Source organism: Oncorhynchus tshawytscha, linkage group LG17 (genome assembly GCF_018296145.1).
Source record: "Oncorhynchus tshawytscha isolate Ot180627B linkage group LG17, Otsh_v2.0, whole genome shotgun sequence".
Taxonomy (NCBI): Eukaryota; Metazoa; Chordata; class Actinopteri; order Salmoniformes; family Salmonidae; genus Oncorhynchus; species Oncorhynchus tshawytscha.
This window is the reverse complement of record NC_056445.1, coordinates 12,661,675-12,686,222: the sequence shown is the minus strand read 5'-3', so window position 1 is coordinate 12,686,222 and position 24,548 is coordinate 12,661,675. Positions and strand designations below refer to the sequence as shown.

At 43.1% G+C, this 24,548-nt stretch overlaps 2 protein-coding genes across 3 annotated transcripts in view; one reads left to right on the top strand and one right to left on the bottom strand.

The window, feature by feature from the left end:
• The window catches only part of LOC112216885 (solute carrier organic anion transporter family member 1C1-like), a 52,149-nt gene extending 50,786 nt beyond the window's left edge, over positions 1 to 1,363 (top strand). For both annotated transcript variants that reach the window (XM_042300195.1, XM_042300194.1), the window contains exon 15: positions 3 to 1,363. In XM_042300195.1, the coding sequence (XP_042156129.1) occupies positions 3 to 243 (241 nt within the window). In that variant the 3' untranslated portion in view covers positions 244 to 1,363. The remainder of the gene's footprint in view (positions 1 to 2) is intronic.
• Positions 1,364 to 7,223: 5,860 nt separating this feature from the next.
• LOC112216884 (tRNA-dihydrouridine(20a/20b) synthase [NAD(P)+]-like) lies at positions 7,224 to 24,387 on the bottom strand. Its single transcript, XM_024377025.2, has 13 exons — positions 24,059 to 24,387; positions 23,823 to 23,944; positions 23,435 to 23,675; positions 23,072 to 23,298; positions 22,225 to 22,495; positions 21,759 to 21,807; positions 21,079 to 21,185; positions 12,459 to 12,559; positions 12,176 to 12,323; positions 11,752 to 11,887; positions 11,358 to 11,460; positions 11,001 to 11,092; positions 7,224 to 7,446 (listed from the first exon to the last, which is right to left on the bottom strand). The coding sequence occupies exons 1-13, from the start codon at positions 24,142 to 24,144 to the stop codon at positions 7,411 to 7,413; spliced, it is 1,719 nt and encodes a 572-aa protein (XP_024232793.2). The 5' UTR covers positions 24,145 to 24,387; the 3' UTR covers positions 7,224 to 7,410.
• Positions 24,388 to 24,548: the final 161 nt, after the last annotated feature.

Genomic DNA, 24,548 nt, shown 5'->3' with positions numbered 1-24,548 from the left:
AGGATAGCTTACCTGGGTCTAACTATGGGCCTGAGGACAGTTTCCTTCCTGCTGTGTATACTGGGATTCGTGCTGCTCAAACGACACCTGCGGAGAGAGGAACGCAGTGCCCACCAAGTGGCCAACGGAGGAGCAGAACTGGAGGTACTCAGGAAAGAGGAAGTCCTAGCCTCCAACTCGGACCAATCGCTACGGACTTCCACAACAGACTACAACAACACAGAGAGAGAGACACGGCTGTGACAGTCTGAGACAATCTCCCCTGATCTCTCATGTTACACACACACACGCGAGATGTGCAGGAACCAACAACACTCTGCACCAGACCATCTCATAGAACATACATTATATATTTGTACTGAACCTGTCTAGGTTATGTATATTTAAAAACAAACAAAAAACATGTTTTGATATAACTGACGTATTTCATGGCTGTACCTGCTGTATTTGACAAAAACACAAATGTAACAACAAAGAATGTCATCTTTGTTTTTTTTTACAAAGAAAGTATTTGATTGGATTTGTTAACCATTGGTTAATTGTTTTTACTGCAGCGAGAGTCCAGTTTCGGTCACTGAGTATTTTTGCCACAACTCCCAAGGTCGTCTACATTATAATATTGTTAGACAGCCTCAATCTGTTGAAAGAGAATGTCAGACACTCTGTGTTTCTCTACTGTAAACATTGCCAAAATATGATCTCAATAGCCCTGTTTATACCTGGTTCGAACATGCATCCTTCATCCTGATCTTGTCCGTTTACACTTAATCACAGCAAATTGGTCAGTGTTACCTAGTGTTGATATTTCAGTTTAACATTTGTAGCGCTGCAAGTGTTAAATTAACACTCAGTGGTGTAAAAGAACCCCACTGTTGGTGTTAATAACAAGGGTTAAACCAAAACCACACCCATCATTATATTTCCCAGAATGCTCGATTGCAGGTAGATTTTAAAAAATGGTTTATTTTAATATCTATGTTTTTGCATGTACATTGATTAATTAATTTATCTTATGCTACTCAAATATAAATAACATGCAATTTTCTAAACTAATCCAATATGTTACTTGGACTTATTGCACCCAGCACCGAAATAGTTGTTCCAGTTTAGATGCTTTAGGTAGTCTCATCTCTTATTCTTCCCAACCCGCCAATCATTCTGAATGCAGGTTGCTGGCGAATGCCAGGTTGCGCCAAACGTAGGCTAACCCCACTCTGTCTGGATTCTACTAGGAATTACACATCACTTTGCCACCCAGCATAATGTGACCTGCACACCTGATTATATCAAGATGGCGCCGAAGAACATGGCTGACGTTTTACAAGCGAAGATGGCACTAAGACCGCTCTCAACCAACTCTATATGGCCATAAGCAAACAAGAAAATGCTCACCCAGAAGCGCCGCTCCTAGTGGCCACTCATCCAATGGCATTGAGGAGTACACCACCTCAGTCATCGGCTTCATCAATAAGTGCATCGACGACGTCGTCCCCACAGTGACTGTATGTACATATCCCAACCAGAAGCCATGGATTATAGGCAACATCCGCATCGAGCTAAAGGCAAGAACTGCCACTTTCAAGGAGCGGGAGAGTAATCTGGAGTAATCTGGATATCTATAAGATATCCCGCTATGCCCTCAGACGAACCATCAAACAAGCAAAGCATCAATACAGGATTAAGATTGAATCCTACTACACCGGCTCTGACGCTCGTCGGATGTGGCAGGGTTTGAAAACTGTTACGGACTACAAAAGGTAAACCCAGACACGAGCTGCCCAGTGACGCGAGCCTACCAGACGAGCTAAATGCCTTTTATGCTCGCTTCGAGGCAAGCAACACTGAAACATGCACAAGGGCACCATCTGTTCTGGATGACTGTGACAACGCTCTCAGTAGCCGATGTGAACAAAACCTTTAAAAAGGTCAACATTCACAAAGCCGCTAGGCCAGACAGATTACCAGGACGTGTACTTAAAGCATGTGCGGACCAACTGTCAAGTGTCTTCACTGACATTTTCAACCTCTCCCTGACCGAGTTGGTAGTACCTACGTTTTTCAAGCACACCACCATAGTCCTTATGCCCATGGAAGCGAAGGTAACCTGCCTAAATGATTACCGCTCCGTGGCACACACTTTGGTAGCCATGAGTGCTTTAAAAGGCTGGTTATGGCTCACATCAACAGCAGCCTCCCGGACACCCTAGACCAACTCCAATTCGCATTCCGCCCCAACAGATCCACAGATGACGCAATCTCAATTACACCCAACACTGCCCTTTCTCACCTGGACAAAAGGAACACCTATGTGAGAATGCTGTTCATACAGCTCAGCGTTCAACACCATTGAGCCCACAAAGCTCATCACTAAGCTAAGGACACTGGAACTAAACACCTCCCTCTGCAACTGGATCCTGGACTTTCTGACGGGCTGCCCCCAGGTGGTAAGAGTAGGCAACAACACATCTGCCAAGCTGATCCTTAACACTGGGGCACCTCAGTGGTGTGTACTTAGTCCCCTCCTGTATTTCCTGTTCACCCATGTCTGCGTGGCCATACACGACTCCAACATCATCATTAAGTTTGCTGACGACACAACAGTGGTAGGCCTGACATCGATGAGACGGCCTATATGGAGGAGCTCAGAGAACTGGCAGTGTGGTGCCAGGACAACAACCTCTCCCTCAATGTGAGAAAGACAAAGGAGCTGATCGTGGACTACAGGAAAAGGAGGGCCGAATAGGGCCCCATTAACATCGACCGGGCTATAGTGGAGCGGGTCGAGAGATTCAAATTCCTTGGTGTCCACATCACCAACGAACTATCATGGTCCAAACATACCAAGACAGTCGTGAAGAGGGCACGACAAAAAAAAATCCCCCTCAGGAGACTGAAAAGATTTGTCATGGGTCCCCAGATCCTCAAAAGGTTTTTTTCATCCTGACCGGTTGCATCGCTGCCTAGTATGGCAACTGCTCGGTATTTGACCGTAAGGCGGTACAGAGGGTGGTGTGAACGGCCCAATAGAACACTGGGGCCAAGCTTCCTGCCATCCAGGACCTATATAATAGTCACTTCACCCCCACCTACATGTACAGCTTACCTTAACTACCCTGTACACCCGCCTACTGACTCGGTACCGGTGCCCCCTGTATATAGCCTCGTTATTGTTATTCTTATTGTGTTATATTTTCTTAACTCTTTTTGAACTGCATTGTTGGTTAAGGGCTTGTAAGTAAGCATTTCACGGTAAAGTCTAAACCTGTTGTATTCGGCTCATGTGACAAAAAGTTTGATTTTTGATTTTGCCTGTGAGTTTCTGGCCACTGTATTGGGGTTCAAACTAAGTCCTCAAAATAAGGACTCATGAGTTGTGTTGTACTGTCGTATATAATTTTATTTTAATGATAACATATTCACTTAAGTTCTCACTTGGTGAAGGCCAAAGGACCAGAGTTGGATGAATGCAACAACCATATCTTTGTAACTAACAAATGCAGTCATGGGTGGTAACTCCACAATTCACTTAAAATGCAAGGCACTCTGGGAAATATTCAAATAAGTCTTTACACTAAGCAGTGTGTTAAATTAACACTGAAAAGTGTAGACTAGTATAGACAAGGACCAGTGTTAAATGTAACACTCAGTTTTGATTTAACACTGGAGAATTTGCTGTGTAAGATCTGATCACAATCACATCACAATGCACCTGTCTAAAAATGTGGGCACAATCAGAATGAGGACAACGGACACATGTTAGCACCAGGTATAAACAGAGCTACTGTTCATCATGTCTGTGTGACTGTGTTGTGACACAGGATGCCACTGTGCCAGCTTACCATAGCTGTTCTCTGCCTTTGTTGTGCAGCAGGAGCTTTCTTATTTCAATTCTGATCAAATCCACTAGGTGGAAGTATTGTATACTGGTAGTAAATGAATCTCTGTCTAGAAAGTTACAGTAAAATCACAATGAATTGTGATACATACAATTAACAACGCAAAGATAATTATAGATATCAAATGCACATCCACTGAACCATTACACTGTTTTATAGTTCTACCATCAGTGACTATCCACTGTAGGTGTCATTCATTATGAGAAGTAAAGAAAATTTGCGTAATTTATTGGTCAGTCTGCGTGTCAATGTGTATAGGTTGTAAATGTACGTTTGAACGTTTTAGGGCTCTATTCAATCCTTAATCGCTGAAGCGTTTACGATTGCGAGATAGAAATGGAAAGGCAATTTCCAATTGAGCCCACATACAGTGCCTTCGGGAAAGTATTCAGACCCCTGGACTTTTTCCACATTTAGTTACGTTACAGCCTTATTCTATAATTGATTAATCCCCCCCAAATCGCTCTACACACAATACCCCATAATGACAAAGCAAAAACAGGTTTTCAGACATAGGAAGTTTATAAAACATAAACTGAAATATCATATTTACATAAGTATTCAGACTCTTTACTCAGTACTTTGTTGAAGCACTTTTGGCAGCGATTATAGCCTAAAGTCTTCTTGGGTATGACGCTACAGGCTTGGCATACCTGTATTTGGAAAGTTTCTCCCATTCCTTTCTGAAGATCCTCTCAAGCTCTGTCAGATTGGATGGGAAGGGTCGCTGCACAGCTATTCTATTTTCAGGTCTCTCCGGAGATATTTGATCAGGTTCAAATCCGGGCTCTGGCTGGGCCACTCAAGGACATTCAGAGTCTTGTCACGAAGCCACTCCTGCGTTGTTTTGGCTGTGTGCTTAGGGTCGTTGTCATGTTGGCAGGTGAACCTTCACGCCAGTCTGAGGTCCTGAGCACTCTGGAACAGGTTTTCATCAAGTATCTCTCTGTACTTTGCTCTGTTCATCTTCCCCTCGATCCTGACTAGTCTCCCAATCTAGCCACTGAAAAACATCCCCACAGCATGATGCTGCCACCACCATGCTTCACAGTAGGTGGTAGGTTTCTTCCAGATGTGACGCTTGGCATTCAGGCCAAAGAGTTCAATCTTGTTTCTCATGGTCTGAGAGTCCAAGTGGGCTGTCATGTGCCTTTTACTGAGGAGTCTGGCCACTCTACCATAAAGGGCTGATTGGGGGAGTTGCTGCAGAGATGGTTGTCCTTCTGGAAGGTTTTCCCCATCTCCACAGAGGAAATCTAGAGCTCTGTCAGAGAGAACATCAGGTTCTTGGTCATCTCCCTGACCAAGGCCCTTCTCTCCCGATTGCTCAGTTTGGCCAGGCGGCCAGCTCTAGGAAGAATCTGGGTGGTTCCAAACTTCTTCCATTTAAGAATGATGGAGGACATTGTGTTCTTGGGGTCCTTCAAAGCTGCAGACATTTTTTGGTATCCTACACCAGATCTGGGCCTCGGCACAATCCTGTCTCGGTGCTCTACGGATAACTCCTTCCACCTCATGGCTTGGTTTTTGCTCTGACATGCACTGATAACATGGGACCTTATATAGACAGGTGTGTGTTTTTCCAAATCATGTCCAATCAATCGAATTTACCACAGGTGGACACCAATCAAGTTGTAGAAACATCTCAAGGATGATCAATGGAAACAGGATGGACCTGAGCTCAATTTCGAGTCTCATAGCAAAAGGTCTTAATACTTGTGTAAATAAGGTATTTCTGTTTTCGCTTTGCCATGCGGTTTTGTGTGTCGTTTGCTGAGAAATTGTATGTATTTAATACATTTTAGAAAAAGGCTGTAACATAACGTGGAAAGTGTCAAGGGATCGGACTACTTTCCGAATGCACTGTATGCCGCGTTTACCGTGAATGCAGTCTCCGCTGACGTTGGAATACTGCCTTTATATTTTAATCACACGCGTGCTGAATTTCCACGATACGAATTGAATAGAGTTCGTAATGTGCCAAAATATCAGAACAAAAACATCATAGCCAATTCTCAGGTTGAATGAAGTTTGGACCTACATTTAGTGAATAAACACTAAATATTATACAGGTGATTATTTCAATCACTGGGGTTCGTGGGCCAAATATATGTTGATTTGGCAAGTGATACCAAGGAACATTTTTAATTGAATCCCTTCTGGGGTTTTTTTTTAACAAATGAAATGGATGGCATTTCTCACAACCTTAAAACATCTGAATGTATATAGTTGTATTTCTTTGATTAAACAAAGAGAATATCTACAATAATAAAACATTTTTAATATGGGATAACATGTTGGTATGTGGAGACAATTTTTCCAAAGTAAAAAATAACAGATTTAGCCGCAAAAACAACTTTAATAATGAGCCATACTGAAATATTGAAAACAACTTTCTTACTCCAACCAGATTTTTGTACTTGAAAATATATCTACAATCATCTGAAAGGCACTTATTCTGTCAGCGATGATACTGTCCGCTAGTTTTGGAATGTACAGTACAGTACTGGGGGATGTACAGTACAGTACTGGAGGATGTACAGTACAGTACTGGAGGATGTACAGTACAGTACTGGAGGATGTACAGTACAGTACTGGAGGATGTACAGTACAGTACTGGAGGATGTACAGTACAGTACTGGAGGATGTACAGTACAGTACTGGAGGATGTACAGTACAGTACTGGAGGATGTACAGTACAGTACTGGGGGATGTACAGTACAGTACTGGAGGATGTACAGTACAGTACTGGGGCCCTATAAGAGATAGGGGATGGAGGCTAGAGGAAGATTTGTTGGTCGCTTATCAATCCCACTTCAAATGCTGACCCAGTCTACCCAACCCAAACCCTGGGCTACGACAGTCAATACAGGGAGTCAGGGTGAGAAGAGGAAAGATGAATTTCCCCAGACTTTTCCATTTCACTATCCTTATTACAAAACAGAAAATCATGACCCTGTGTAATATTCAGAAACCCTCCACATCTAAGAGGAATGAAGAACATTGATATCAAATATTCAACAACAAAAATGACTCAATATAGCTTCTCTACCCCTTATGAACTCAATGCTAATTTTGTTTTACAAAACACATACAACTCAATCTGTAATATGCATTGCTGCTAAGGTAAAAATGATAAAAGAAGGATGAATGCAATGGTGGTGCTCTTGCGATATACAGGGGGAAAAAACTACATAGCAAGCCCATTACATCAAAAATATATTCACAGTAGACGACCACTGTAATCTGAAGCTTGTACTGCCATCCGTTCTCCAAAAGTCAGCGAATTATAGAAACACTATTTCTAGGCTGGTCTAGTAGCTATTCTATTACAAATGTGCTCAGGTGCTTTTTATCTGAGGTTTGGCGGCTCAGTGAGGCCTTGGAGGAGTATTTTGGTGACATCATGCACAGTGCTTCAGTGTGTCAAAGGAAAGTGACAGCGTGCCTGACAGTATTTCTGCTTTCTTGGTTCGATCTGTAAACATTCTGACCGCTGTAGTCATAAGCCCAATCAATCATCCTTTTTATCTCCACTCTCTTGAAGATCCTGGAAAAATAAAGAATATATACAGTATATCTGAAGTGGCACAAGTAAATGTACAATAGTAGTACTAAAGTCAGAGCTGTAGTTTTCTGTTTACATTTGAGCAGGGTAATAATATACAGCTTTGAACAAGGCAGGGTGAGCAGTAATATCAAATATATACAGTGCCTTCAGAAACTATTCATCCCTCTTGATTAATTTCACATTGTTGTGTTACAGCCTGAATTCAAAATGGATTAAATTAAAAAAATATTCTCTCCCATCTATACACAATACCCCATAACGACAAAGTGAAAAAAAAGTTGCCTTGTTTGGCACTATTTGTTGAAAATGAAATACAGAAATCTCTCATTTACATGAGTATTCACACCCCTGAGTGAATACTTTGTAGAAGCACCTTTGGTAGCGATTACAGCTGAGTGTCTTCATGGGTAAATCTAAGAGTTGTCCACACCTGGATTGAGAAGTATTTTCCCCATTATGCTTTTCGAAACTCTTAAAGCTCTGTCAAATTGGTTGTTGATCATTTTCAGGTCTTGCCATAGATAGATTTTCAAGTAGATTTAAGTCAAAACTAACTGGGCCGCTCAGGAACATTCACTATCACTACCCCTGAACTCATTTAGGCTTGCCATAAGAAAGGGGTTGAATACTTCGACTCAAGTAATGTCATACTTTCCAGGTCCATACCCAAACAGTTCGAACTACTAATTTTGAAAATGACTCTCCAGAAATAAGTCTCTCACTGTTGCCGCCTGCTACCGACCCCCCTCAGCTCCCAGCTGTGCCCTGGACACCATTTGTGAATTGATCGCCCCCCATCTAGCTTCAGAGTTTGTTCTGTTAGGTGACCTAAACTGGGATATGCTTAACACCTCGGCAGTCCTACAATCTAAGCTAGATGCCCTCAATCTCACACAAATCATCAAGGAACCCACCAGGTACAACCATAAATCTGTAAACAAGGGCACCCTCATAGACGTCATCCTGACCAACTGACCCTCCAAATACATCTCCACTGTCTTCAACCAGGATCTCAGCGATCACTGCCTCATTGCCTGTATCCGCTACGGAGCCGCAGTCAAACGACCACCCCTCATCACTGTCAAACGCTCCCTAAAACACTTCTGTGAGCAGGCCTTTCTTATCGACCTGGCCCGGGTATCCTGGAAGGACATTGACCTCATCCTGTCAGTTGAGGATGCCTGGTCATTCTTTAAAAGTAACTTCCTCACCATTTTAGATAAGCATGATCCGTTCAAAAAATGCAGAACTAAGAACAGATACAGTCCTTGGTTCACCCCAGACCTGACTGCCCTCGACCAGCACAAAAACATCCTGTGGCGGACTGCAATAGCATCGAATAGTCCCCATGATATGCAACTGTTCAGGGAAGTCAGGAACCAATACACGCAGTCAGTCAGGAAAGCTAAGGCCAGCTTCTTCAGGCAGAAGTTTGCATCCTGTAGCTCCAACTCCAAAAAGTTCTGGGACAATGTGAAGTCCATGGAGAACAAGAGCACCTCCTCCCAGCTGCCCACTGCACTGAGGCTAGGTAACACGGTTACCACCGATAAATCCATGATTATCGAAAACTTCAACAAGCATTTCTCAACAGCTGGCCATGCCTTCCGCCTGGCTACTCCAACCTCGGCCAACAGCTCCGCCCCCCCCCGCAGCTACTCGCCCAAGCCTCTCCAGGTTCTCCTTTACCCAAATCCAGATAGCAGATGTTCTGAAAGAGCTGCAAAACCTGGACCCGTACAAATCAGCTGGGCTTGACAACCTGGACCCTCTATTTCTGAAACTATCCGCCGCCATTGTCGCAACCCCTATTACCAGCCTGTTCAACCTCTCTTTCATATCGTCTGAGATCCCCAAGGATTGCAAAGCTGCCGCAGTCATCCCCCTCTTCAAAGGGGGAGACACCCTGGACCCAAACTGTTACAGGCCTATATCCATCCTGCCCTGCCTATCTAAGGTCTTCGAAAGCCAAGTCAACAAACATGTCACTGACCATCTCGAATCCCACCGTACCTTCTCCGCTGTGCAATCTGGTTTCCGAGCCGGCCACGGGTGCACCTCAGCCACGCTCAAGGTACTAAACGATATCATAACCGCCATCGATAAAAGACAGTACTGTGCAGCCTTCTTCTTGATTCCCTGATCCACCTCTACGCAGACGACACCATTCTATATACTTCCGGCCCGTCCTTGGACACTGTGCTATCTAACCTCCAAACGAGCTTCAATGCCATACAACACTCCTTCCGTGGCCTCCAACTGCTCTTAAACGCTAGTAAAACCAAATGCATGCTTTTCAACCGTTTGCTGCCTGCACCCGCACGCCTGACCAGCATCACCACCCTGGATGGTTCCGACCTTGAATATGTGGACATCTATAAGTACCTAGATGTCTGGCTAGACTGTAAACTCTCCTTCCAGACTCATATCAAACATCTCCAATCGAAAATCAAATCAAGAGTCGGCTTTCTATTCCGCAACAAAGCCTCCTTCACTCACGCCGCCAAACTTACCCTAGTAAAACTGACTATCCTACCGATCCTCGACTTCGGCGATGTCATCTACAAAATTGCTTCCAACACTCTACTCAGCAAACTGGATGCAGTTTATCACAGTGCCATCCATTTTGTCACTAAAGCACCTTATACCACCCACCACTGCGACTTGTATGCTCTAGTCGGCTGGCCCTCGCTACATATTCGTCGCCAGACCCACTGGCTGCAGGTCATCTACAAGGCCATGCTAGGTAAAGCTCCGCCTTATCTCAGTTCACTGGTCACGATGGCAACACCCATCCGTAGCACGCGCTCCAGCAGGTGTATCTCACTGATCATCCCTAAAGCCAACACCTAATTTGGCCGCCTTTCGTTCCAGTTCTCTGCTGCCTGTGACTGGAACGAATTGCAAAAATCGCTGAAGTTGGAGACTTTTATCTCCCTCACCAACTTCAAACATCTGCTATCTGAGCAGTTAACCGATCGCTGCAGCTGTACATAGTCTATCGGTAAATAGCCCACCCATTTTTACCTACCTCATCCCCATACTGTTTTTATTTATTTACTTTTCTGCTCTTTTGCACACCAATATCTCTACCTGTACATGACCATCTGATCATTTATCACGCCAGTGTTATTAATCTGCAAAATTGTAATTATTCGCCTACCTCCTCATGCCTTTTGCACACAATGTATATAGACTCCCCTTTTTTTCTACTGTGTTATTGACTTGTTAATTGTTTACTCCATGTGTAACTCTGTGTTGTCTGTTCACACTGCTATGCTTTATCTTGGCCAGGTCGCAGTTGCAAATGAGAACTTGTTCTCAACTAGCCTACCTGGTTAAATAAAGGTGAAATAAAAAAAATAAAAAAGACATTTCAGCAATTTTCAAAAAACATGATTCCACTTTGACATTATGGGGTAGTGTGTGTTGACCATTGGCGAAATGTAACAACATTTGGATGAAGTCAAGGGGTGTGAATACTTTTGTAGGCTAAGTGTAGATACTGTATGTACGAGCAAGTCTGGGGTTACCTGGTGTTCTTTCAGCAGTCGGTCGTATTCTTTGGTCAGTCCATCGGATTGTTTCTTCATAGCTTCCATCTCGGATTGGGACTTTATCAAGGCTAGGGAAAACATTAACCACAAAGCATTCCCATTATCATCCAATTCCCATGCATATCCTCCAATCTATCTACAAGGTGACATGCTATGGGTCCGAGTGCATATTCTCGAACAGAAATTGAAGCCCATGTTTGTTTTATTGTCATTATAGTCCGATTTCATTTGGGTGGTTATTGTAGTTGTACATTTTCACTTTATTGAAATATTATTGGATTTGTGGTTCTATTATTCAGTCGGTCACAAAATGATTGTGTGTTTCTTCCTTACCTTCCTCTGAGCCTTTCAGTTCTCCTCTCAGTTTCTCCATCTCTGACCTCAGCAGCTCGTTTCCCTCCGCTGTGGCCTTGTCCCCCTTCCCATACATCAGAGTCTGAAACAAACACAGGTCATGGCGAGGAAGAATAACAAACATGAACCACTTACCACACTTCTCAACCATATGCAGTACCAAAATAACTTTAGTTTCTTTTAGTGTGGATGAAGGCCCACATCTCAGAGTAGGAATTCTGATATAGCATCAGTTACGCCTTTTAGATCAAAATGAATACGTTTTCATGGACAAGGGGGGCATTATCCTAGATCAGCACTCCTCTTCTTTTTGAGACCCTTTTAAATACGGGCTCAGGTGCAGAAAGGGCAGTGATACTGGGTATGATCTTACCTGCTTCAATAGCTCATTGTCCTCCATGTATTTATTGGCAGTTTGGTTGGCACACTCTGCCTTGATCTGCAGAGAGGCCGTGGTGCCAGACTCTGTCGCCAGCTGGTTGATCAGAGTGATCACCCGCCTCAGAACTCTGTAGGGAAACAACACACATAGATTGTGTTCAATACTTCAGCTGCCACCTGAACTTGTCCTTCCGAACACATTTTTTGTTTTCCGTTGATAAACATTTTGCTACGGTGTGCCATACTGAAAACGACCAGAGTGTTATGGTCATTGTAATGAATTAAGACATCTCTATGACTACGACGATCCATGCACTGGCTATCTTTTCACCAGTATCCATCCCAATGTGATGACGACACAGCGAGGACTCAGTATGTCGATGGGTGAGTGATGGACAGACCGATCCAAGACTTACAGCCAGAGGAAGAGGGTAAAGCCAGAGATGTAGAGGTTCCTCTGGGCTCTGAACAGCTTCATGTGGAGGTGGTCAAACATGTTGGGATGCAGATTAGCATCCTTGCCGTTTCCCACCCCCGAATACTTCCTCACCTCACGCAAAGCATCTACAGGAGGGCGTGCAGGTGTGGTATGACATCGTTAAACATGGTAAAACATTGAGATTGTAAGATCTCTGGTGAGAGATTGTCATTATGATCTGTGAGTAAATTAAAACATGACACTTTTTGACATCAGTTTACCAAGGAAGAGGACTATAAGGATTATGATCATGGCGAGGAAGAATTTATTCCAAAACCTGGCCATTTTGTTCCATATTCTCAGCTGGAAGATACACTGCCATCTGCAAAACAGCACAAAAACATAATGTTGAGACTCAGAACACTGCAACAGCAAGTCAATGTCTAATTAAATAGCACTGGATGCAGCTTAGGACTGTTCCCGACTAAAACAAATCCTAGTAGACCGAAAGTCATCTGTTCTTTCGAACTAATAGATTTGTCTACATTTTCATACATGTATTTTTTCATATATAGACACGTGTTTTAATAAGATAATCTAAGATGCTTGTCTGACGATTTAAGTGAACTGTTTGATTAAATGAGACACAAATGACTCAAGAGGGAGCAAGAGATCAAGATAACCAGAAGAAAAATAAAACATATATTAACCTGACCATCCCCCTCCCGCTGGCTTTCTACTCTCCTGAAGTTGCCGTAGGCTGAACCAATTATAGGATACAGACCTAGAAAGCCTGAGCATATTCAGTAGTCCCATTGTATTACGACCGGTCATAGCTTTAGGCTAAATCCCGGAAGGTAAGCCAGGCTGGTACCTGCAGGCTGGTACCAGCAAAGGGTAAGTCCTAGGGGGTCAATCCCGAGTGGGGTTGGTTCCCTACTAGACCCGTAAAGGGGGAATGAAAGTCCCAGCCGTGGTGATCGTAAGGCCGCAGAGTGTGCGTATGGACAAATTGTTATGCTTGTGTACTAGTACGGTCGGTTCCTTTAAGGGTAGGTCCCGAGATCCATGAATGACATTATGGTGTAGGGTAGGTTCCATAAGGATAGGTCCCGAGATCCATGAATGACATTATGGTGTAGGGTAGGTTCCATAAGGATAGGTCCCGAGATCCATGATTGACATTACAGTGTAGGGTAGGTTCCATAAGGATAGGTCCCGAGATCCATGATTGACATTACAGTGTAGGGTAGGTTCCGTATAGGATAGGTCCCTAGTGGGGGTATTCCTCTGTGAGATCTGGAAGGGGGATGAAAGTGCCAGCCACAGTGGCAGTGAGGCAGTAGAGTGTATGTGGATAGTGATAAAAGGTTGCCTGTAAGTTCTTTAATATATTAAAATGATGTTGTTTGAACATGATTCGAGTGTATTAGCAGTAGCAATAAGGAGAGAGGTTGGTTAATGCCCTATTGGGGCAGGGAACCGTGACAGATTATGTGGAAATAGGAAGAAAACTGTGAATCATTTTGGTAATGTGTGTTAACAACAGTGATATGAGGCATAACACTGGAATAAGATAGGTCACCAGTATTCTCCAGTAATACATTTGCAGACGCTATAGCATTGGTTCTAATACAAGGTATTAGGTGCAGTGATCAATTAATAGGCACAAATACCATAACTACTCTCGGGGAAGTGGGTATCGCTACCTTGGGAAATAGTTAATAAAAAAGGTGTGTATTAGAGCCGGGAGTGAAAAAATCGATACACTCTGGACACCATCGGGAGAGGCTTCGGAATAATAAATATTGTATTTGCGACCAGCGGTCCCGATTCTCCCTGTAAAGCGGGGCTAGAGGAAGAGCAGTTTAAAAAAGCCATAGAGGCGCACAAGCATTCTACCAAATCAGCTCGAATATGTATGAAAAAGATTCCACTCTTAAAGCATCACCCTCTAACTCCGCTCATTTCGCAGTTGTGCAAGGGGTTAGTTAATACAGTCAGTCACAATGAAAGTCAATAACAGTGGTTTCAAAGGCCAAGGTAAGACAAAAAAACAGGGAGGGAAACGTAGCGAAAAAACATCAAAGTGTAGGGCGATAAGATTCCTATTTTATATGTGGGGCCGTTGGTTATTGGAAGAATACGTGGAGTGTGGTAATGGAGCATACTGCACCGGCTGCATTCAGAGGGAATGCTGCGATGCGAGTGTTTGCATTTATTTATTTTTTTACAAAAGAACATGCAGCGAACATTCTTGAAGAGAGCAGGGCAGGAAACTCTCACAAAATGGTGTACGGCCTTGGTTCGATCGATAGTGGTTCATAGATATGGCAGTTTCTATGTGAAGGGAGACGTTGGAGGCCACGTCTCACACAACTTTCTAATAGATGCCTGGGATCAAATATCGCTGATTCCTTACAATAAGAAATATGCTACATTTACGACAAGGAAAAGCGTTACATTGAGCAAAGTAACAGGGGCAGCATTGAAAGCGATACGATTACTACCTGTCTTTAAACATAGGACCAGTAACGAAGACCCGGATAATTTTACATTGTAGGAAGTGGAGACGATTTTGGAGGTCGGATAATCCTTGCGAGAATTAAAGACAATGTCTGAAAAAAAGAATGATGAAATAGATTTATAGAATGGACGAAAGGGAGGAGGGGTCACGAGAAATAAGTGTTGGGGTTACCAAACCTAAAATGACCTTTTAAAATGTTTGTTCGGGTGGTGCGGTGGTTATGGAAAATCATGGGGAAAAGAGAGACCAGTCATATACGGAAGTAAATGGTTAGACTCAGTGGCCAGATAAAAGTCACCGTGTCTATGGGTAGTATATGCTAAATAAAGGGTACATACACATTGGGGTGGATTAAAACAAACGCTTAATGATTGGAGGGAGGACAGTGGACTTTGTAATTTAAACTTTTAGGTTGCTGATTAAGATGTAGCATAGGGAACGCTAAAGAAATGTACACTCTCTCCTCCAGGAGAGGATGGGGTGTCATTATCTCGCTCTTTGCAATGTTCCCAAAACTGTGGTCTTGGGAGAGCAGTTAGTGAAATTCTGCAGTTTTATAAGTACAAAGACATCTGAATTAGGCCGTAAATGGAGCTTCCAGATAAGGAATGCCTGAACATTTGTGTGTTTTTGTCCTATGGTTTATCACACGCACGCACGCACACCAGTTATGAATAATTGTTATTGGTGTTAATTCCATGTTTGATTTATTGTGTGGGGTCTTTTCAATTTGGTTTTAAACTGGGCACGCAGAATTATGGACATGTTTGAGATGTTTTAAATAGATGGTGATACAGTGTTTTAAATGGATGGCCACTACCATAAAGGCCTGATTGGTGGAGTGCTGCAGAGATGGTTGTCCTTCTGAAAGTTTCTCCCTTCTCCACAAAGGAACTCTAGAGCTCTGTCAGAGTGATCATTGGGTTCTTGGTCACCTCCCTGACCACGGCCCCCTCCCCCAATTGCTCAGTTTGGGGGGGGGCGGTCACCTCTAGGAAGAGTATAGGTGGTTCCAAACTTATTCCATTTAAGAATGATGGAGGCCACTGTGTTCTTGGAACCTTCAATACTGCTGAATTCTTTTGGTACCCTTCCCCAGAACTGTGCCTCAAACACAATCTGGTCTCGGAGCTCTACGGACAATTCCTTCGATTTCATGGCTTGGTTTTTGCTCTGACATGTACTGTCAAGGGTGGGACCTTATATAGACTGGTGTGTGAATTTACCACAGGTAGACACCAATCAAGTTGTAGAAACATCTCAAGGATGATCATTGGAAACAGAATGCAGCTGCAGCTCAATTTCAAGTCTCATAGCAAAGGGTCTGAAAACGTATGTAAATAAGGTATGTTTTTTCATTTTGAATTAATTTTCAAAAATGTCTAAAAACTTGTTTTCGCGTTGTCATTATGGGGTATTGGGTGTAGATTGGTGATGCTTTTTATTTTATTTAATACATTTTAGAATAAGGCTGTAACGTATCAAAATGTGGAAAAAGTAAAGGAATCAGAATGCACGCACGCACACACATATATAAACTAGGCAAAAAAAACAAACGGCCCCTTTTCAGGACCCTGTCTTTCAAAGACAACTTGTAAAAATCCAAATAACTTCACAGATCCTCATTGTAAAGGGTTTAAACACTGTTTCCCATGCTTGTTCAACAATTAATGAACATTAGGTCACTAAAGAGGCCTTTCTACTGAAAAACACCAAAAGAAAGATGCCCAGGGTCCCTGCTCAATTGCTTGAACATGCCTTAGTCATGCTGCAAGGAGGCATGATGAGGACTGCATATGTGGCCAGGGCAATAAATTGCAATGTCTGTACTGTGAGACGCCTAAGACAGCGCTACAGGAAGACAGGACGGACAGCTGATCGTCCTCGCAGTGGCAGACCATGTGTAACGACACCTGCACAGGATCGGTACATCTGAACATCACACCTGCGGGACAAGTACAGGATGGCAACAACAACTGCCCAAGTTATACCAGGAACACACAATCCCTCCATCAGTGCTCCGACTGTCCGCAATAGGCTGAGAGAGGCTGGACCGAGGCCTTGTAGGCCTGTGGTAAGGCAGGTCCTCGCCAGACATCACCGGAAACAACATTGCCTATGGGCACAAACCCACCGTCACTGGACCAGGCAAGACTGGCAAAAAGTGGTCTTCACTGACGAGTCGCGGTTTTGTCTCAGCAGGGGTGATGGTCGGATTCACGTTTATCGTCGAAAGAATGAACGTTACACCGAGGCCTGTACTCTGGAGCGGGATCAATTTGAAGGTGGAGGGTCCGTCATGGTTTGGGGCAGTGTGTCACAGCATCATCGGACTGAGCTTGTTGTCATTGCAGGCAATCTCAACGCTGTGCGTTACAGGGAAGACATCCTCCTCCCTCATGTGGTACCCTTCCTGCAGGCTCATCCTGACACGACCCTCCAGCATGACAATACCACCAGCCATATTGCTCGTTCTGTGCGTGATTTCCTGCAACACAGGAATGTCAGTGTTCTGCCATTGCCAGCGAAGAGCCCAAATCTCAATCCCATTGAGCAGGTCTGGGACCTGTTGGATCGGAGGGTGAGGGCTAAGGCCACCCCCCCCTCCCTTTTCAGACATTACAGTGTCATGACTCCTGTGAGGATCCGAAGGATCAGGTTACAGTGGGTCCCGGTCTACAGAGGGGGAGAGGGGTGAAGTTGGCCGTTTTATGATGGTCGTAAATACCTTACAGAAACTCGCTCTTCCTTGTCATGCAATATTGAGGGAGAGAAACCTCTGTGGAACAAAGGGAGTCCTCCCGCCAAAAACGACAACATCAACAGATTGGGGAATTAAACAATATTTATCTTTGTCCAAACGGTTGGAATGATCCGTGGGCACTTAAATAACAATTATGTTAGATCAGTTGTGTTTTGGGATCCCATGAAGGACTGTATAACAACATAACTGTGTCTCTGAATGTGTATATTTCCCAGTGACCAGGGTCACACACAAATGTTGGGAAACTGATATGATTAAATATGAAACTATTTGTGAGAAGATGTAAATAGCACTCGTGACAAAATTTACATTTAGTCAAGAAAACGCAGGGACCCATGTTGAAATGGCTTCTACTCTAAAGACCAGAGAGCATGGAGCTGGTTAAGAAAACTACAAGACTACACATTCACAGTCTGCAGCTGTATTTGTCAAATAGTCTAGTAAAGTCGACCAAAGACAAGAGAACACTTCCATATCGAACTACCGATTGGTCCTCTGAAAGATCCATTCTGGAGAACATTTCCCTATCAACAACCATTGGTACATCTGACGTATCCATTATAACAGAGCTACAACTACGAAAGACTGATCTCTGGTGGACAAACCAGAGACTTTCTGTCGCTGACTCTCCAGCAGATGGACCAGCGATTTCAACAGAGAAACAACATGACATAGTCGTAAATATATAAATTGCACTTCCTTTCGAAAGAGTGGGTGTTCATGTGCAAAGTATTAGCATTTCAATGAGCCTAGTTATCAGCTGTGTGTATGATAGTGTCTTATGTCTTATGTCCTGCTCTTTCTTACATGCCCTCCCCTTTAATTTTGTGTAACAAGCCGTCATATCGGTTTAGTCCATTAAGGACTTCTCATTGCATTATGTAGCACTCAATGTGTAACCTATCCTGTGTGTGTTTATGTAATTCTGTGTGATTATTTAGTTAGTTGGTAAATAAATTACGTCAATTTGTATATCGCTGACTCATCATTTATGCTAGGGTTTGTGCAGATATCCAAGAGTTTGCAACATTCAGAATATGACTGAGGTAATAATAGATTAATAAGTGACTGTAATCGATAAGAAAATATCTGAAGAGAGTTACATTCGGGAAATAGTAACTCTTCAACAACATTTTCCGTGGTGCCCCGACTTCCTAGTTAATTCATCTTTACATGATTGGTTTAATCACTTAATAATTACACAGAGAATTGATTTGATAATATAACAGTCTAATGATAGCCCAAAGACACTACCTTATTCTAAAATGGATTAAAATGGATTAAATACTCCACCCCTAATCATTCTACACACAATACCCTAAAAAAACTAAGCCAAAACAGGTTTAGGTCTTTTTGCAAATATATAAAAAATAAAACAGAAATACCACATTTACATAAAGTATTTAGACCTTTTGCTATGAGAGATGAGATGTTTCTACAACTTGGAGTCCACCTGTAGTAAATTCAATTGATTGGACGGGATTTGGAAAGGCACACACCGGTCTATATAAAGTCCCACAGTTGACAGTACATGTCAGAGTAAAAACCAAGCCATGAGGTCAAAGAAATTGTCCGTAGAGCTCCAAGAGTGTCAAGGAACAGATCTGGAGAAGGGTACCACAAAATTTCAGCAGCATTGAAGGTCCCCAAGAACACCGTGGCCTCCATCATTCTTAAATGGAAGCAGTTTGGAACCACCAAGACTTTCCTAGAGCTGGCCGTCTGGCCAAACTGAGCCATCGGGGAAGAAGGGCCTTGGTCAGCGAGGTGACCAAGACCACGGCGATTACTCAGACAGAGCTCTCGAGTTCCTCTGTGGAGATGGGAGAACCTTCCAGAAGGACAACCATCTCTGCAGCATTCCACCAATCAGGCCTTTATGGTAGTGGCCAGACAGCCACTCCTCAGTAAAAAAGGCACGACAGCCCACTTGGAGTTTGCCAAAAGGCACTTAAAGGACTCTCTGACCATGAGAAACAAGATCCTCTGGTCTGATGAAACCAAGATTGAACTCGAGCCTGAATACCAAGCGTCACATCTGGAAGAAACCTGGCACCATCCCTACAGTGAAGCATGGTGGTGGCAGCATCATGCTGTGGGGATGTTTTTCAGCGGCAGGGACTGGGAGACTAGTCAGGATCGAGGGAAAGATGAACGGAGCAAAGTACAGAAAGATCCTTGATGAAAAACTGCTTCAGCGTGCTCAGAACCTCAGACTGGAGCAAAGGTTAATCTTCCAAAAGGACAACGACCCTAAGCACACAGCCAAAACAACACCGGAGTGGCTTCGTTGACAAGTCTCCGAATGACCTTGAGTTGCCCAGTCAGCCCCCGGACTTAGCTGTGCAATAGCTGTGCAGCGACGTTTCCATCCAACCTGACAGAGGTTGAGAGGATCTGCAGAAAAGAATGGGAGAAACGTTGTTTCTATGGAAGGTATAGCTAAGGCCAGAGGCATATATTAAGAAATAAATTACTCTGGCTAATCCTAATCAGACCTGCCTGTTTTCACAGATGAAGTAAAATGATGCAAATTACTTTGCTCGTGAAACATGTCCCTCAAATGACATAACTGTAATAACAGTGTGAGTGCACTGGACAGAACCTTGTGCTATTTAATGCATGGAACTAGCACTCCCAAGTCAAAAAGTAATGTGCATTCCACAGGTTTATAAATGAGTCATCTAAAATAATAATCAAGATTATGAAAGGTTTTGCAGCACAGCTGAGTTCTTGAAGGCACACAAGTGTGCTGCGGCACTTCGGTTGGGAACCACTGGCCTAGATGTCTATGACTCATTCACATTTGGTCTGGTCCGGACTGACCAGCTTATATGCTGACCAAACTGGATGCCTGAGCACGTTGATTTTGTTCACACGCACCAGAAGATCAGTAAACACAGGTAGAAATATCAAAACAAACTCTGAACCAATTATATTAATTTGGTGATAAGTCAAAAAGCATTAAACATTTATGGCAATTTTGTTAGCTAGCTTGCTGCTGCTAGCTAATTTGTCCTGGGATATAGACATTGGGTTGTTATTTTACATGAAATGAACAAGGACCACTACTCCAACAATTAATCCACAGATAAAACGGTAAACCAAATGAGTTTCTCATCTCTCCTCCTTCCTTCAGGCTTCTTTTTCTTCTTTGGACTTTATATGGCGGTTGGCAACCAATTTTACGGAGCATTACTACAAACGACTGGAGTGAGGATTTGTGCTTGTTTAAATCTGTTAAATCTCTTGCTCACCTTGAGGGAGAGGTCGTTGTCCTGGCAGTCTCTGACCTCATCCCTATAGGCGGTCTCATTACTGTTGGTGATCAGGCTACCCCCGTCGTGTAGTCTGCAAACTTAATGATGGTGTTGAGTCATGCATTGCCACGCAGTTGTGGGTGAACAGGGAGTACTGGAGAGGACTAGCCACACACCCCTGAGGGGCCCCCGTGTTGAGGGTCAGTGTGATATGTTGTTGCATATGTTGTTCAGAAATGAAAATTAACCTGACCTCAATGTCTGGAAAATACGTATTTTCGACATGATTTCAACTTAATTTTGCTTACTGGCTTGTTGCAGTATCAGGACTGCCTAGGGCTCATTCCTACCTGGTGGCTGAGATGAAGGGTAGACAGAGGATAAGGAGTACACCTATTTCCACATAGAGGAAGAGGGCAACTGCAGTCCATTGCAAAGTCATCTCTAAAAATACAGTCTGTAAAAGATTAAACATTTTAAGCAACAGAGGTCCTTTTCCCAGTCTGGCAGTAGGTTATTTTGCCAGAATGGAAACGGACTGGTTTAATAGTTGATGTCAACAACAGAAACAATTAACTGGCTACGTAGCTAGCTAGTTTCCTATGGATATATTTCAGCTAACTGTGAAAACACCAATACAAATGTATTGCGAACAGTGCTGTTCCTGTTTCAGTGATAAGCCTCTTATCCTAGCTAGATACGTAATGTTACAAAGTTCACATGCTTGGTAAATAACAGCCAGTAGTACTAAATGTATGCTGTTTCATTCAGTGTGTAACATACGTCCTTATATCATATAAATAGTAGCTGTGCCTCATAGAAATAGTAGCTAGCTATACATTGCTAAAGACTTTGCCTCATGCAGTGACATCTGCCAGGTACTATAGCTGGCAATATTTTTCTAAGGCAGGACACGATAGCTATCTAGCTAACTGGTACTAGCTAACGTTAGCACTTTTGTGAAATACACAGTAACTACACATATGATCAAGTTCAATATCGTAATAATTATGCAAAGTATGTAACTTACTCTGCGGCACCCGAACAAAGAAACCGGAGGTTGAAAAGAGAAAAGCAAACTTTGGAGACAGTTGTTTCACTCCTTCTTTTTCGTCTCATTGGAATGACGTCATACATAACCTTTTACAGTAGCTGTTCGTTTACGGTTTTATCCTCTACTGAGAACCAATAAGGTTCTGCCATATATTGTTAATACCATACTGTACACATCATGGAAATGACAAATATGTTGAAATTCGGTGTAATGTGTTTGGTTTTGTTTGTACCTTTTGACCATTTCTGACTGGACATGTTGAAGTGAATCTGATTTTATTGCAGCCTCACACACTGCACTCTGATTTTTTTTACGTGCTCACACACTGCACTCCTCTATCAGAATGAGATTTTTAAAAAAGGTCATATAGTAAATAAAAGCTTTTATTCCATTGGAAATATGATTAATAACATACAATAAATTATACCCAGCCAGTGTTTATGATAGGCCTACTGTCTGTGTGTCTGGGGATCCATATGTGTTGTGGAGGTAGTCTATGACTGCGGCGGTGCTTTGCAGGGAGTTGAACACCTTCCTCTCGGGCTGGGAGCTGACCCTCTCCAGCATGTAAATGAGGTGCTGGTGGAAGCAGGTGAAGGGGGTCCCCTGGTTCGTGGCGAGGTCCACCCAGTCCCACACACACTCAAGAGGGGTCTCGTTGTAGCCAGCGAACATGGCCGGGTTGGACAACAGCCCCCGAGCTGCCATCACACCTACAGGACAGGGCACGTGGGGTGGGAAGTGTCTTGAGTGAGCCATTTAACAATAAAGATCCTGTATTGATATATTCCATCTTTCTCAAATTATTTCTGTGAATGGAACCTCTAGCTACCCATTTATGTACTTACAATGAATATATGTTAAGATGGCACAATAAACAGAAAATGATTTCCCTGGAGGGAATGAGAGGTTACAGAATAAATGCAGATGAAAAGCAGATAAAGTGTTTATGATAACGAGTAAACAGTGGGCTATGCAGTTCTTTGAAAATAAACCATGATAGTGGCTCCCCCCCAGAAACCCCCCATGTTGTCGTATATTTTCATTGTGGATCACTTTGGCCTATATAAGGGGATTTAATATGAAGCTATTTCAAGAGTGTCTTTCCCATGGAAATAACTACACATGTGTAGTTACTAAGGATCTGTCTCATATGACACCCTATTCCCATACTGAGTGCACTATTTTTGACCAGAGTCCCGTGTGACTGCCTTTGGAGTCTCTGGTCACAAGTAGTGCACAATATTGGGAATAAAGAATCAATTGTGATTTGCACAAATAGAACTGACCATCAACTCCAGTGAGCTGGTGAGTGGTCTCCACATCTCGGAGGGTCTTTATGTCTCCGTTGGCGACGACAGGGACTGACAGGCTGTCCTTGATGGTCTTGATGGCGTCAAAGTGGACCGGCTGGTGGCGCTCCTCTGCGGTTCGACCATGGACCGTTATCCAGGACACCCCTGCCGCCTCTGCCTTCTGACACAGGTCCACCGTACGTCGCAGGTCCTTGTGAATTCTGAGAAAAGAGAGAGGAAACAACAACTACAAAAGGAACTTCATGACACTTAAGTTATTTGCTAAATAAAGCTTTAACAAGCTCTTTTGTCATTGAAGTAAAAGTGAAACAATTATATTTGGTGATTTGATCTTACCGTATTTTGATGGAGGCTGTGTAGTTAGGATTGCCCACTTGGTTCCTGACATGTCGAACCATGTCTTTAACCAGCTCAGGTTTGTTGATAAGGCATGCCCCGTAGCCATCTGACATGGCCCACCGCTGGGGACAGCCACAGTTGAGGTCCACTCCATCAGAGAAGGGTGCGACCACACAGGCTGCATCAGCCAGGGTCTGGGCATCACTAGCAGCAAACTGCACGATCAGAGGACGGTCAGCTGATGGGAGAGACAGAGAGCATTAAAGTTGGATTTAATTGACACCAAATTGACAGTCTCCACACATCAATGACAACAGACACCAAACCCCTATATTTTGAGAGGCATCTAATATTTCCTTGAAGAAAAAAAGTGATCCCATATTACCTTCATTAGTTGTAAATTCACTGTCTCTGGCTTTGACAGAACGCATAAAGTCAGGGGCAACTATCATTGGAGTGAAGCAAATGTCACAGTCAAATTTCCTCACCAGTGACCTGAATGCCAACCTGGAAAAGTTGAAAAAAAACGGCGAGTTATAGCTATTGCTCAACCTATTTCAGCTATCTGCACAAAACCGCTGAACAAGTCATTGAAAATGTACGAATATCAGATCATCTTACTTTGAATACCGGACCATAGGAGCACAGATTTTCAGAACTTTCCCTTCCTCAAACATGTCCATCATGTTGGTGGTCGTCATTTTCATAGACCGTACAGTACGTTTTAATCACTAAAGTGAGCTAGTCAGCTAGCTAGCTAGCTAGCTAGATTGGCATGGCAATGCTCTTCTTTCCACAGTCGAAACTGTTTGTTGCATGCAGTTTATGACCTATTCTAACGTTGGTGTGACTAGATAACGTTCATATTTAATGTAATTAAGCTAGCTAGTTAGCTAAAGATGACAAACACCCGAATGCAAACAATAACACGCGGTATGTTAGTGGGCGTGTCCTCCGAACAACCTTTCATGTTTTACCTTTGAACCTAAAAAGGATTTAAATATTTTTATTTTTGGATTTATTTGATAAGTAACGTTATAACAATGCACGTTGATATAAATACAGATAATTTGATATTTTATTAAGAATAATTACATGTTTGGTTTGGTTC